Source organism: Pinus tabuliformis, chromosome 5_2 (genome assembly GCF_031772625.1).
Source record: "Pinus tabuliformis cultivar Carrire ecotype Pingquan chromosome 5_2, CPIR1, whole genome shotgun sequence".
In the NCBI taxonomy this organism is placed as follows: domain Eukaryota; kingdom Viridiplantae; phylum Streptophyta; class Pinopsida; order Pinales; family Pinaceae; genus Pinus; species Pinus tabuliformis.
In genome coordinates, this window is record NC_142306.1 from 806,943,151 (window position 1) to 806,958,791 (window position 15,641).

Sequence of the window (15,641 nt, forward strand, 5' to 3'; positions counted from 1 at the left end):
CCTAATGCCTAGTGACCAAATTTTACTTGAAGACTCACTAAAATGATAAAATTTGACCTTGACACTTTAAAATCACTTTGTAAGACAATGTTTGATCACTGGAGGAAGGCTGGAAAGACTGACACTAACATGCCCATCAATGCTCCATCCTCTCCCAATGTCCATTCCTCACCACTTCCTACAGAGGTCGTGGCCTCGTCTTGCCTGAAAATGTCACACTCTTACAACCTGCGGTCAAGGCCCTCATCTGGTACTGACTCACATTCTGGTTTGGGAATGGTCTACCCTGGACCCCCTGCTCTTTCATCCCAGGGGCACAAATCTAACCTATCCAAAGCTATTCAGAAAGTTAGAGCTGAGGTAGTATCGGGCAAGAAATCCACCATGGAAGGGGTCCTTAGAGCACTGAAAACCCCAGAGGGGGTTCCACCATGAAATGCCTATCCTTTAACTGCAGAGGTCTGGCTAGTACCTCCAAGAAACTAGCCATGCGGAGGTTGATTGAGAATGAACCAATTGATATCCTTATGCTGCAAGAAACTTTGGGCAATGCTGATTCCATCGAGCATACCCTCGCCGCCTTGCGACCTGGATGGCATCACCATGCACTGGATGCCATAGGTAGGGTTGGAGGTCTAGCCATCAGTTACAATCCTCGGACAATAAATGTATCTGCCACTTGGGGGGGAGTGGGATTCATAGGCATGGATTTCTTCTCGGCCGAGCTAGGGGAGACCTTGAGGATTATCAATGTATATGGCCCCTGCCAGAGGAGAGAGGAATTCTGGCAGAATTTTCTTGGATCAAGCATGACATCTATAGATCAGATTATCATTGGAGGTGATCTTAATTTCTCTATGGGATTTGGGGAATCCTGGGGATCGCATGCACAGGTTGACCCCTTGTCCGATTTCTTTAAAGACATTCTGGAGCAATATCAACTTGCTGATATCCCCATGAATAAGTTGATGCCTACTTGGAGGAACCGGAGAATAGGGGATGCAGCCCTGGCTAGGAGACTTGACAGATTCATGATCAAAATTCCCCTTCTCCAGAGACTGTCCAGATATAGACAATGGGTCGGGGCAGGGGGTAAATCCGACCATTCCCCTATCTATTTGGAAATTTTGGGACCTGAAGCCAAGCCAAGGGCTCCCTTTAAATTCAATCATGTCTGGCTTCAAGACGAAGAGTATTCTAAACTGATCAAGGACTATTGGGTGTCCCACCCTATATCTAATCACAGATCGGCAGCAGAGGGTTTCTACCATAATCTCTCTCAGCTTAAACAATTAACCATGGCTTGGGCTAAGGAGAAGAAGGCCAAGGAGGATCAGAAGATTCTGGACATAGAAGCTGAGCTGGAAACACTGATGGATGATAGGAATCTTGGTTTTACCTCAGCTGAAGAAAAGAGCAAGTTGATCGAGCTTGAGCAGCAGAAAGACAAGATTCTTAAGGAAAGGGAGGAAGCATGGAGATTGAAGAGCAGGGCCATATGGTTGAAGGAAGGAGATGACAATACCAGATTTTTCTAGAATTATGCCAAAGGAAGAAAGGTCACTAATACAATCTAGAAACTGCCCCTTCCTAATGGAGATCTGGCAGACAATTTCCAAAAACTCTCCAGACTGGGCACATCTCATTTTCGGAGTCTGTTCAAAGTACCCCATGAAGCCAACTTAGCAGATATCATTCATGTGGCTGGACTTTTCCCCCGTTTTGTAGGTGAAGAAGAAGCAAATGAATTAACCTCGCCGGTTACACTGGAGGAACTGGAGGGGGTTCTAAAGTGGTTCAAGAAGGATAAAAGCCCGGGACCCGATGGGTGGACTATTGAATTCTATTTGGCTTTCTATGATTTATTGGCCTCGGATCTCCTTCAGGTTGTGGAGGAATGCCATTCATCTGGGAGGATGTTCAATGCTATCAATTCCACCTTCATAGCCCTCATTCCTAAGACTGATTCCCCTGTCTCTTTTGATGACTTCCGTCCCATCTCCCTCTGCAATTGCCTCTATAAGATTATTTCGAAAATCATCGCCAATCGTATCAGACCTATTCTTTCTCAGCACATTCTCCCTGAACAATTTTCTTTTCTTGAAGATCGCCAGATTCATGAAGCGATTGGCGCTGCTCAAGAGGCCATTCATTCTATCCGAGCTCGCTGTCTTAAAGGTATCATCCTCAAAATTGACTTAGCCAAGGCCTTTGATCGGGTGGACTGGACTTATATCAAAATGCTGCTTATTCATCTGGGCTTTCCTCTTCCTTTTACAAATTGGATAATGGCCTGCATATCAACCCCCTCATACAGTCTGCTCATTAATGGATCCGCCTCCCCTTTTTTCCATGCTGAAAGGGGTCTCAGGCAGGGATGCCCTCTCTCCCCGCTCCTTTTCCTACTTGTTATGGAAGGACTGAGCAGACTCATCTATCATGAAAAGCAGAATGGTAGATTATCAGGCTTGAAGATCACTGATCAATGTTATTTAACACACCTCCTATTTGTAGATGATGTCATCATATTTTTGGATGGGAGTGTTCGGGACACGACCACCCTTGATAAGATTCTCGCCTCATTCTACAGGGCGACCGGCATGATGGCTAACCACTCAAAATCAACTATTTCCCAGGCTTACACTTCAGCTCAAGAATCCGATCTAGCCACGCATCGTTTCCCTTATAACCCTCGACCGTTGGATCAGGGGTTCAAATATTTGGGTTATTGGATCAAGCCGACGGGACACAAGATCGCGGATTGGACCTGGTTGATCACAAAATTAGAGAAACGGATCTCGCACTGGAGCCATCACTTTCTATCCAGAGCAGGGAGGTTAGTTCTCATTAAATCAGTTTTGGAAGCCACACCTATATTCTAGATGGCTTTAGCCTAGATACCTAGAGGTATTCTTGCTCGCCTAAAGCAATCATGTTGTAGATACCTCTGGAATGGAAGACAGGATAAACGAGTTTTTGCTTGGATCAACTGGGATAACATTACTCTGCCTAAGAAGTGGGGAGGTTGGGGCCTTAAGGATCTTACACACTTTGCACACGCTTTGGCTGCGAAAATGGGATGGACTTTGCTTACAAAGCAAAATCTCTGGACATCTATCTCATACCACAAATACATATGGCCCTTACAACTCATGGATTGGATCCGATTACTTGGCTGGAACAGAACAGGTATATCAACAGTATGGAAAGCTCTGTTGTACTCACTCCCCCTCATTCGCAGCCATCTAACATGGAGAATAAATGATGGATCCAGGGCACGCATCGGACTGGATCCATGGACAGGAGGTGGAGGGAGGTGTTATCTCCCACAAGAGCTTATTCGGATTCTCGAACAACAGAATACTAGAGTAATAGCTCACATTGCGGATCAGGAGAACTCTTCCATATTCACTCAAGCATGGAAGACAGTTGCGCAGTTAAATCTGCCTCCTGACTGGCACCAAAACTGGGAGGATTACACGAATGCTCTGAGCGAATCTCATATTCGCATCAAAGACGGACTGGATGAACTCATGTGGGACAAGGCTGAATGTGGATATTACTCCCCCAAGGAAGGGTACCTGTGTCTGATTAATTACAAAAAGCCGGAAATATTGCAGAGCTGGTGGAAGATCATCTGGCAATTAAAGACCCCGCCCCGGACAAAACTCTTCTTCTGGTGCTTACTCCGGAACAAGGTCCCCACTGGGGAAGTGCTCATGCGCAGATCTGTGCATGGTCCCACCTGGTGCATACTCTGCAAACAACAGTCCAAATCGACCACTCATCTTTTTCTTACATGTGGAATAACTAAACAGATATGGCAGGAAGTGACTGAGGAGCTCGGCTTCATGAGTAATTGGGAGGGTGAAAACATCTCAGTAGCATGGGAGGCTTGGTATCGAGCTCACTCCGGTACAAATCGCACGTGCCTTCCCCTCATCATTAGCTGGGCAATTTGGCTGGCTAGGAACAAACTGATCTTCGAAAATGGCTCGATTTGATGGCAATCTGTTACTGCCAAAATCGTTGCAGCATATCATGAACTGCCGGAATATACCCCTCCACGCATTCGCAGACCAACCGCCCCGGACCCCATAGACCACTCCATACCATGGGCTTTTTTCGATGGTGCTGCGCAGCAGCATGGATGTGGGGGGGGGGGCCTTCATTCTATTTTTATCAGCTCATCATCATTACAAAGTCAAGATGGGCTTAGGCAGAGGAACAAACAATTTCGCTGAGCTCATTACCATTAGACACCTCATGCATTTTGCATTAAATCATGATTGCAAAGACTTACAGATATATGGGGATTCAAATATTATCATAAACTGGATCAATCTAAAATCTAGATGTCATGCACACACACTCTTAAATATTTTGGATGAAATTATGCACCTCAAATCACAGTTTAATAACATCATTGTTCATCATATCTACAGGGAGCATAATCACAGTGCCGACGGATTATCCAAGGAAGCCACGCACATTCCAGGAGGACAGTGGATAATCCATGAACAGAGGGGCAACTCACAGTATCAATACTACCACAGGCCTTACATAGACCAAATCTACCCTCGGGTGGATGACCACTGATTTTGCCATGTATATATGATGATGCAGAAATCTAGTTTTACTCATGAACAGCATCCTGCGAGGTGCAATTATATATTTTTCTTATTATACAAACATCCTGCGTGATGTTTATTTTTGATAGCTTGATACAACATCATCCTGCGTGATGATTTTTTGATTATGATACAGACATGTACAGGAAGGACCATAGACTCTTAAGTCATGAAGGAAATCCGCATATGCTGAACAACATTTACTACATGTAATTTTTCACCATATAATGAAAGATTACAATTTTTCCGTTGGAAAAAAAAAAAAAACTATTGAATTTGTTTATTTTTAGTTTAGTTTACATTGCGATTTTTTTTTTCCCTTTATATTAATGTTCCAAAGAGATATATAAAGTTTTACTTTTTGCTATTGCCTGCCTTGTTGGGAAATCGACCCAATAACAGAAGTTGAGATTCTCAAGCTTGCACATGCTTTTCTTAACTAGCTTATCTAACAAAAACAAAAGATTACTAAGACTAGAGCTACTCAGTTTTTAGTTACAAAATTAATGACTCTTCTTCAATGGTCATTCAAATTAAGACAAAATTTTCCAAGATTTTCCATGACTACGCGAATACATGACATAAACCAGTAGTAAGACTAGCTCTAACCATGTGCCATGAGCCAGAGGGGAGCCGATGACCACCAATTGGCTACCTTTGTTCACCCACCAACCTGAAGTTTCTTGCATACCGTTGTACAAAGTTGACCACTGAGGTTTGACGTTATGTTCCAGACCTGAAGAGTGGTGCAAAAGGCCTTAAAACCTTAACTGAATTCCTTGAGAAGAGGAAATTCAGATGATCATGTGCTTAGCATTTAGCTGGAAAATCAAAGTTCTCATATAGGCTCAGAATTTGTACGAATGCGTCAGTCTCGTAAAGACGGTCGCAATGCAATTCGTTTCACTGAAAACGGTGTCCGGATGAAGGATAAAAGGCCTATTGTTTGTTTTCCTAAACAACTAAAAAAGTTACAGAATATGACAAAATGATGACATGGTAGTCCAGTTAGCAATCTAGTCAGCAAGGGGAATCTTCTTCAGTTTTCGCCCAATGGGGCTGTGACAAGTATCACCTCCTGATTCACCAATTTGGTTATGTGATTGTGAAATTGCCTAATTATCCTAAGTTGGAATTTGAATTTGTTTTTATTTAAATATTATTATATAAAATTATTATTTATATTATATAGTTTTTAACTATATATATATATATATATATATATATATATATATATATATATATATATATATATATATATATATATTATATATATACAAACATTACAAATCAAATCCAAACTATAACCAAAGTCCAAATTGGAATGGCGCATTTTAAATTTTATCGTATGGCAAAGTTATAAGTCTGAATATATATGAATTGTAATGTATTATATGGTGGCAAAATGTTTAAGGGTTTGGCAAAGGGTGGGTTTGAACCCATGACCTCCCCCTCCCAAAATCCAATACATAACCATCATACCAAGCCACAAGTTTGTTAAACCTTGCCATGACATTTCATTTAAAGCACACAACGGAGCCAACGACGGGGGTGAAGGGGGCCAGGCCCCCAATGTGACCAAGCGCCGAAACCAAGGGCTAGGGCCAGCGCTAAGCACACCCATAATCACGCTTAATGAATAATTAACCCTCTGTTAATGATGGATTAAGTTGGCAGAGATTTTGGAGGGAGTGCCAAGTTTGGCGGAACTGCTAGTTTTGGCGGTGCTAACTAAAGTCTCCTCCAAATTTAGCGGGGTTTCCTAAGGAAAATTGAATGAAGCATATCTTGCTCAATTTTCGACAAATTTTAGATGATTTAGACCTTCTGAAGACATTGGTACAAGTTGTAGAGGCAATAGAAGAATTCTACAGGTGATTTTTCCACAGGAAAGTTTAGGGAAGTCCAGAGCCACCAGGGAAGGGGGTCATACCCAGAGCAGCCAGAGTCAGTTTTCATAGATCCAATAGTTATTTTTGGCTAATTTGGAAATTCTGAAAACATTGATGTAGGCATCAGGAGCCATAGAGCTTTGTAAACAACATTTTTTCCACATTGAGCTAATACAGAGGCCCAAGCCATGGAAGTTGGACTAAGGAGATGTAGCCTAGGAGGGGTGAACTCCTTCATCAAAACACTGTGTTTGACGAAATGCCTGTCATGTCTAGTAGGGGTCCAGTCAAGGTCTTGAACAAGTATTTTCTTTAGTACTGTCATTTCCATGTTATTTTTCTTATTTGAAGAGATGGTTCAATTCTAGGCAATGACCTGGGTTATGGGCCTGAAAAAGTGGCTCAAATCCCGGAGTCACTCGCATAGCACTGACAGTTTTGGTCTTTGGTCGCTGGCAGGCAAGCCTGTGTGAGTGAATTTGGATTTTTGGTCGCCCTCTTGCCTATAGCATGAGAGCAACTGAGGCTTAAGTTGTCCAAAAGTTTAGTGGGACCCCAAGGAAAGATGTCAAAAGCATTGGATTGGTTCCTGAGGGTCATGCAGTTGATGATTGATGTTTGTATGGTGTGTTTCTATCAGTTCCACTTCCTTAACATGACTTAGGAGGTTGAATCATATCATAGTGGCCTCTCGTTGCATGTTTACAAAGCTAGTCGGTTGCTTGGGTAGATATGGGAGGAGGGTCTTACAATTTCTCTTCATTTTCAAGTATGATTTGACTTTGATCATGAGGATTTAATGTATAAGAAGATAAATCAACATCCTCAATGTGATAGTAATTATCGTAAACGACTTTAGGACATTCATTAAAATTCTCTTCACTCCCATTCGATGTATCAAAACAAGAAGGAATATGGAGCACATGTTCATTAATGCCAGAAGAATGATCAATGAATGATTCTCTATCTTGATGAAAACTAATTGACAATTAATTTATGTCAGCCTCTTTGTTTTCTCAAACAACATTGAGGTAAAGAGGGGATAAATTGCTATCAACGAAAATATTGAGATAGATGTGAAAATGAGAATCATAAGCAATGAATTTAAAAATATCTTTATTTGTGAATTCTTGTGCATTTTATTCATTGCAAATTTGAGATTCCAAATCATTTACTTGGCTAATTGTGCTTTCTTGAAGAATATTTCTTGGATGCCCTGAATTTGTCTTTTGATCAACATGATCAAATTCGGAAATTTGTACAACACATCGCATATTATTGGAAACTTCAATATTTGCTTGTACTTGTTGATTTATAATCTGTTTTTATGAATTTAACTCAATGATTTTAAGATTTCCTGGCAGATGGTCCTTCAATTTAATTATTGATTTCTTCTTGTAGTGTTTTATCAAATTCTTGCAAGCTTTGTGATAATAGTTCATCAACATGATTACCATTAACACTGTAAGAGGTCTGTACTAAATTTAGGAATTTATCATACATAGTTGAGGCCAGTTCATCATGATTAAAATGCACCTCTATATCATAATTTTTGATAATATTACTAGAAGTTGAAGGAGAGTCATCAAAGCTTGCAATTGTTTTATATGGATTTGAAATGGGAGCAAGAGAACAAATATATTCAAACCATTCTATCAATTCAATTCTTGAAGGTTTATCTTCAACTTTGAATCTCAAGCAAGTTAATTGAAATCTAATAGTAAAATATAAAAGAGATTCATTTTCAAATCTTCGTAAACCTTCAAATTCATCACATACTTGTTCATACTCATACGCATCAAATTTATAAAGGAACATTGTGATAAATTGATCCCAACTATGAATAGAGGAAACTGGAAGAGATTTACACCAGTTTTTGGCTTTTCTTGAGAATGTAAGAGTAAAAATCGTGCATAAAACACCCTTCATCAACATCATGATAAGTAGAATTTGAAAATTTTTGAATAAATTGTAAGGCATGATCAAATTCAAAAGTGTTCTTCTTACCATTAAAATTTACCTTTGACAAGTGTCTTATTATTTCTAGTGGAGTATTGGCAGATGCACATCCAAAGATACAACTCCAAATTGGAAGTTTGAGAGGAGCCATTATGATTAAAATAAAACTTTAAAATACAAAAACTCCAAAAGACAACAAGTCTTCAAGCCCTCCTTCTAGCGCCAAAAATGTTGAAGGCTTGAAAATATTTGCCTACAACATTATAAGGGAGACCACTCGGTTGGGAACTTAGAGCAACTCCTTTTCTGTTGAAATGGTGGTTCCGATTGGTTAAACTATGTCCAGTTACCTTCTCTCTATCTCCATTGGCTTAAAATATGACTTCCACCTACCAATAGAGAAGAGACATCAAATCAGTCCTTCTTTCTAATCAAGCAAGAAAGTGATCCTTAAGCTGATGTGGGGCTCAACCAAGCCACAACTAAAGTTTTCCTCTTTGGGAAGAGGACTTCTAAGATGTAGAAACAAGAATTAAAATGCAAAACTTAACCTATGATGCACTTATCCTATCTTGTTTGAAGGAAATAATAGTCTTTCTCTCAATCGAGAGAAAGCTAAAATGACAGGAAAAGAAGCATGTAGGAATTGGAATTGGAATGAAGGAAATAGACCAAGGAAATAGTTCACGAGATCTAATCCTTGTTAAAACAAATACAAATAGCTAAATGCCTAATAAATAGTTACCAGACACTTAATTGTAAATAACTCCAACTCCTAATAAAAATATGTATAAGAATGAGAAATTCATGTCATAGTACTGAAGTAGTTCAAATAAAATGCCATGTAGAAAAGAAAAAACATCTATAACTCTAAATTGTTAGATAGCTAGCTAGCCTAAAGAAATAAATGTTTGTTCTTATACAATTTCCAGTTTTCAAGATGCATTTCTGATTAATTCTACAAGGTAGCTTGATCAAAATTTTAAATGGGCTAACAATTAACATTTAACAATAGTGTTAAAGCCAACAAATAACTCATACAACATAAATGTAATTGAAAACTAAATATATATATATATATATATATATATATATATATATATATTTCAATAATTGATGCAAACAATAGTGCCATACGACAATTATAGAAATAAACTATATTATGGATATGAATCAAGTTACAGAACCTTAAAAGATTACAGTAGTACAAATCCCTTACTATCAGCAACTCGATCTTTGTTTGTAAAGAAGACTTCAATCCCATTACAATAGTGCAAATGAGTGTTGAAACTCCTCTACAAACAGACTGAAATCTCCTAAATTATTCTGCCTCTTCTCCTAGATTCAAATCCCCTTTAACTTAGCCCAACGATGGGTTTTTATACATGATTTAGAAATAATAACCATTTCCCCGAATCTCTCAACAATAGAGTTATTAAAAATACAATTAAATGGAAGGATTGCTTTGATTTGGATTTGGAAAAACGTCGATGGGACAGTTAAGAATGAATTCCCCAATTTAGTCTGCGCAATGCTAAAATTAACCCGGTGGTTTTCAACAACTTTCTACTAATAAAGGATTCATTTGTTGCCTGGAGGAATTTCATTGGATCATTTTTCGTTTTCAGCCATATATCGGAAGCCCTCTGTCAAAACCAAAATCAAAATTAGCCATTATATACTAAAAATAGAGTAAAACAAACTTTGAACAAACTCTCATTAAACCCAAAATCAATATATATCACGACTTTTCTATTAATAAGATAACGCCCCCCCTGGAGGTGACAAATGGTAAGCATTGACAGACATTAGAAAAATGCATATCATAGGTTTAAACATAGTCACACAACAAATCTTACGATATATGGGTGTTACGAAGCGGATGCGATACCAATCCTTAAACCATCATTTATATGCCCAACTTTATAACTAAGTGGATTTTTTAAATTTAGTGGCTATAGAAATGGCCAAAGGATGATACACGTGGCAAGAGTTGAGTGGTATCATAGGTAAGCCCATTGGAACTTTTTATAATGTGCGCAAACAAAAAACACTGATATTGGAAGGCTCTGATATGGAACGGATGCGATTTCACATTTAGTTATTTTTTAAAAACTATATCAAGTCCAAATATCGGAGGTGAATGGATTATCGAGGGTTTTATGAATGTTACCATTTAAAAATTCTAATATATAAGTAGATGCGATATTCCAATTAGACTATCGTTAATACGCATATCGGGTCTAGATATTAGAGCCTGACATATATCAAAAGTCGGAGGGGGAGGCGCATTGGAATATCGACAATGGAGAGATTATCCGAGGTCGAAGCAAGAGGTTATATTGTTATCGGAGATGAGAGGGAGTGTTGTATCAGAGATCAGAGGGATATGTTGTATCGACATATCAGCGAGATTGGCATATTGGAATATCAACGATTAGAGTTTTTTAAATGTGTCTCGAAAGGAAATCTCCAATATCCACTACCTTCGATATGCGAGCGTGGAAACAATGACGTGGAATGTGGGTCCTCCGACATCCGCTTTATTATATAGTTCCGGAAGTTATATGGCCACTTAATATAGTTTATTTGATTATTGAAAAGAGCCACTTTATGGATTGGACTTTGAATATCGAGGATTTCAAATGAATTCCTCTGATATCAAAGCTCCGATATTAGATTTGATATATGCATTCTTTTCAATAGGCCTTTCTTTGCTTTTATCAATACAAGTCAATTCATAATATAAAAGTCACTTTGTAATATAAGACTTGGTCTTGCTCTCGAGGGCTATGAAATGCATGATATATATATATATATATATATATATATATATATATATATATAGATATATATATATATATATAGATATATTTGAAAATAATAAATATTTCCAAAAAGCTAATTATTTACAAAGAGACAAATTTATAAAATAAAAGGTAAAATACATTAGATAAGGCCAAAGCAGTAAAAAAACATCCAATGTTCAATTAGGTGTTATTTGCAAATCAATTGTCCAAATGAGATTAAATGAGTTATGATAGGGAGATAGGAACATATTGAACTCATTGAAGCCATTCAAATACTCAAAATCAAATAGTGATATAACCAACCATTCAATCAAAGGGTCGCCATAATGAGAATTAAGTGAGTATGGGAGGGGCAGGGAGGTTGTATTTTTACCACAACAGAACGCTGAACTTGAAGGAATTCTCCCCTACAACCTTGGTGATGGTGTATGGTCCATATCAAAGTGGACAAAGCTTGCGATGGGGCCCAACGAGGTGTTCCTTCTGTAGATGTAGCCAAACTTTGTCACCCACCTGGAACTTGTGTGGCACCCGATGTTGATCATCTTGTTGCTTGTACTTAATATTGGATCTGTCTAATATGTCATGAACCTATTGGCGGATGTGCTAAATGTGCTCAATGAAGTTGTTAGCCCTGTCAGCTTCAGACTGGACATAAGCCGAATCTGCCTGAGTAGCTGCAAATGGTATGGCCACATCAACGGGACATAGTGGTTGGAATCCCAACACCACCTGAAAGGGGTTGTGTCCAGTTAAGCTATGGAGAGCTTTGTTGTAGTTGTGTTTGACATAGGGGAGGATTTCATCCCATGTGTGTGGATGCTTTCAGATGTAAATGCAAAAAATGTGTACGATCATCCTGTTGATGATCTCTGTTTGGCCATCAGTTTGCGGGTGGAAAGTTGTGGACTTAGTGAACTTGGTATCCAACAAAAACCATAAAATTGACCAAAATGTACTTAGGAACATGTTGTCTTGATCTTAGATAATGGATTGTGGGATCCCAAATTGTACCCACACTCGTTCAAAGAAGAGCTTAGTAGTGGATTCTGCTGTGATACTCTTCTTGCAGGTTGCTAGAATGGCCATCTTAGAGAATTTGTCGACGACCATGAAAACACAGTCGTTTCCATGCTTAGTAGAAGGAAGGCTCAACATTTAATCCATGAAGATGAATTTCCAAGGTTGACTAGGAGTAGGCACAAGAGTATATAGGCCTTGCTTCTTGATGGTCAGTTTGGCAATGTCGCAGGCAGTGCAGGATCTGATGTAGTTCCCAACATCCTGTCGAAGGTTCAGCCAATAAAAATACTTATGTAACACTGCCATTGTTTTCTCTACCTTGAAATGTCCAGTAACCCGACTATAGTGCACCTCCCAAATCATCTTGGCACGCTCACTTGAAGGAACATAGATGTGTCCAAGGTGCAATAACACTACATCATAGAGGTGAAAAATTGGAACTTGCTTGCATTCCAGGAGCATCTAGTATATGTTTCCAAATTTTGGATCACTCTTGTAAAGATGCGAACACCCCACAATCTCGTGCCCACAAGAATCGAGCATAGTGGTCAATGCCATGACCGATGGTCAACTGAGGCATTCTGTAACATTGTTGGTGTTGCGCTTCTTGTACTTAATGTTCAAATGGAACTGTTGCAGGTATTGCACCATTTCTGATGGTGATCATTCTGCAACTTCCTTTGTGTCTGTATGAACTATAGGGGTCGATGGTATGTGTGGATGAACATTTCCTTCCCCATAATGTAATGCTTCCATTCACGACAGACCTGCATAATGGAATAAATCTCTTTGTCATAGGTGGGATACTTTGGGACTATGTCTAAAATTCTCTCACTGTGATATGCCACTGGATGCCCCTACTGAGTAAGAACTGCACCAATAGCATAGTCGGAGGCATCTGTTGCAGATCTGGTAATGTGATCACTGGTGTAGAGTAGAGGCGATGCTTGAACTCGGAAAATGCCTTCGATTGGGATTCATACCAAAAGAACTTTGCTTTTGCTCTTCCCTTGGTGACTTGACTCAAAGGCCAATTGATATGAGAGAACCCCAACATGAACCTGTCGTAAAAGTTGCCAAGACCCATAAAGTTTCGGAGTTCTGTTAGAGTGGTTAGGGTTGGCCAATCCCAAATGAATTGTATCTTGCCCGGGTCCACATGCACACCCCACTCATCTATGATGTACCCCAATTATTGAACCTGGGTCATACCGAAAGTGAATTTATCCAAATTGGCACACAATTTGTGTTGCAGTAGGGTTTGGAGGACCCGTCGAATATGGAAGGAGGTGTTCTTCCCAACTCTGGGTGAAGATCATAATTCATCCAAATACACCACCATGAATGAGTTTGTGAAGGGTTTCAAGATGTTTTCAATCATACTCATGAAGGTTGCGGGGGCATTCGTCAACCCGAAAGGCATGACCAGCCATTCGAAAAGGCCCTCCTTGGATTTGAAGGCAGTCGATCGATACCTATTGATAACCAAAATTCAAGTCAATGTTGTTGAAATATTTGGCCCCCTTGAGCTGGTCCAAAAGGTCATCAATCTGTGGGATTAGATACCTATTCCGGACAGTGATCTTGTTCAACGCCCAATAGTCAATACATAGCCTCAATGTTTCGTCCTTCTTTTGAACTAACATGATCAGGCTCCCATAGGGTGATGAACTTGGCCTGATGTTCCCTTTCTGTAACAACTCCTGAATCTACCTCTTGATTTCATTGTTCTCCAAAATAGAGAGTCCATAGATCGATCCATTGGGTAGTGTCACGCTCGAGGTCAGATCGATGGAGTGCTTGACCTGACAGTGTAGTGGTACCTCTGTGGGTGAGGTGAAGATGTCCTTGTACTCCTCTACAACCTTGTCTATCTATTATTGTCATGCGGAGGGTCCCTATCTGGAGGTCATGCCCATAATCTTCTTCTTTCCTTGAGGGTGAATCATAAGGAAAATAAATTTCCCAGTCTGGTAAATGATCTTACTGCATTGCTTTGCAGTGATCAAAGAAATGGTGGTAGCCAGTGCTACCTCTGTTATCCTGTACAACTTATTGCCCAAAGTAATAATAACAATGATAGGACTAAACTCATACACATTATGTCACTTCCACAAGTATGCTTGGCCTAATAAAGCATCACAAACTTTAAGAGGAGCAACATCACACAATAACTCATCTTTGAAGGGCTTGATGTTATAGGGAAGGCGATATTATTGGTTGATGCGGATATCTCACCCTTGGTGAAGCCACTCGATGGTGTATGGATGTGGGTGTGGTGTGGTCGGTAGGCCCAACCACTTCATGACCTTTGCCAAAATGAGGTTATTTTGGCTTCCGTTGTCGAAAATAAACTACATCGGAGAACCCTTCACCCACATCTATGAATGGAAGAGCCACTCCCCCTCCTTTGGATCTCCGAGCTCATCCTTATGGATCTTGGTGGTGGTTACGGTGGCACTAGGCTCCGCATCGATAATTTGCTTCCCTTTATCATTCCCCTTGTCAGTTTCTAACTCAGATTCAAAACATGCATCTAATTCGGAAGCCTTCAGCTCGGCCACTAGTGATTGCTTGGCTCGACACTCACTTGTTTTGTGAGTGGGGCTCTTATGGAACTCGCACCATTTCCATGTGTCCTTCTTTGTATTTGTCGTGTTGTTCTTTGCTTGCAGCTTCGGTAGGTTGTCCTCGGTCGCCCGACCTTGGTTTTGTCCTTTTTTTTGTGATTTGGGCCCACATTTCCCTTGATTCAGATCTGTAGATCCAAAGTCTTGCTTCTTTTGTTTAAATTTTTGCTTGATCTTGACAGTGTATCAATAGGCAAAGCCAAGTGAGGAGATGTCCAATAACTCCATCGTCCTCGATGTGCTTGTGCAGAGAATTGCGATACTTTAGTACCAAATTCTGCTCAAAATCCTTGATACCTAACTTCGTGTGAAGGGTATGGAAAACATTTGTGAACTCTGACACATCCTAGTCCCTTCCCTGCTGCAACATGGTCCACTTTATGTATTTATCATCATAGCTCCCGACAGGGTAATACTATTCCTTGATGGCATCTCAAACAAAATTCAAAGTGGATGTGGCTGAAAACAGTGAGGATTCCCTCTCGTCCTTTTGTTCACAGTAGGTTTCCCACCAGTCCTTGACATGTGGGGCAACTTTTAGGAGTGCAAAAGTAATCTTTTCTCGATTGGAAAAGTCATGAACTGGAAAATATCCTTCTAACAGATTTAACCATCTATCTATGATGTTTTCATCTATGTGGCTTTCAAATATGGGTATGTCAAAGTTAACTTGTACCTTAAAAGGAGTGGCACCTC

General features: G+C 39.7%; 1 protein-coding gene across 1 annotated transcript; it reads left to right on the plus strand.

Annotated features, from left to right (window-relative positions):
* Nucleotides 1–488: 488 nt before the first annotated feature.
* On the plus strand, nucleotides 489–1,538 carry LOC149161772 (uncharacterized). The gene has a single exon (XM_089434996.1). The coding sequence runs from the start codon at nucleotides 489–491 to the stop codon at nucleotides 1,536–1,538; it is 1,050 nt and encodes a 349-aa protein (XP_089291122.1).
* The last annotated feature ends 14,103 nt before the right edge of the window (nucleotides 1,539–15,641 follow it).

Bases quoted from the DNA above. Each gene is read 5' to 3' on its own strand.
- LOC149161772 (XM_089434996.1), top strand. From the start codon at position 489: ATGCGGAGGTTGATTGAGAATGAACCAATTGATATCCTTATGCTGCAA.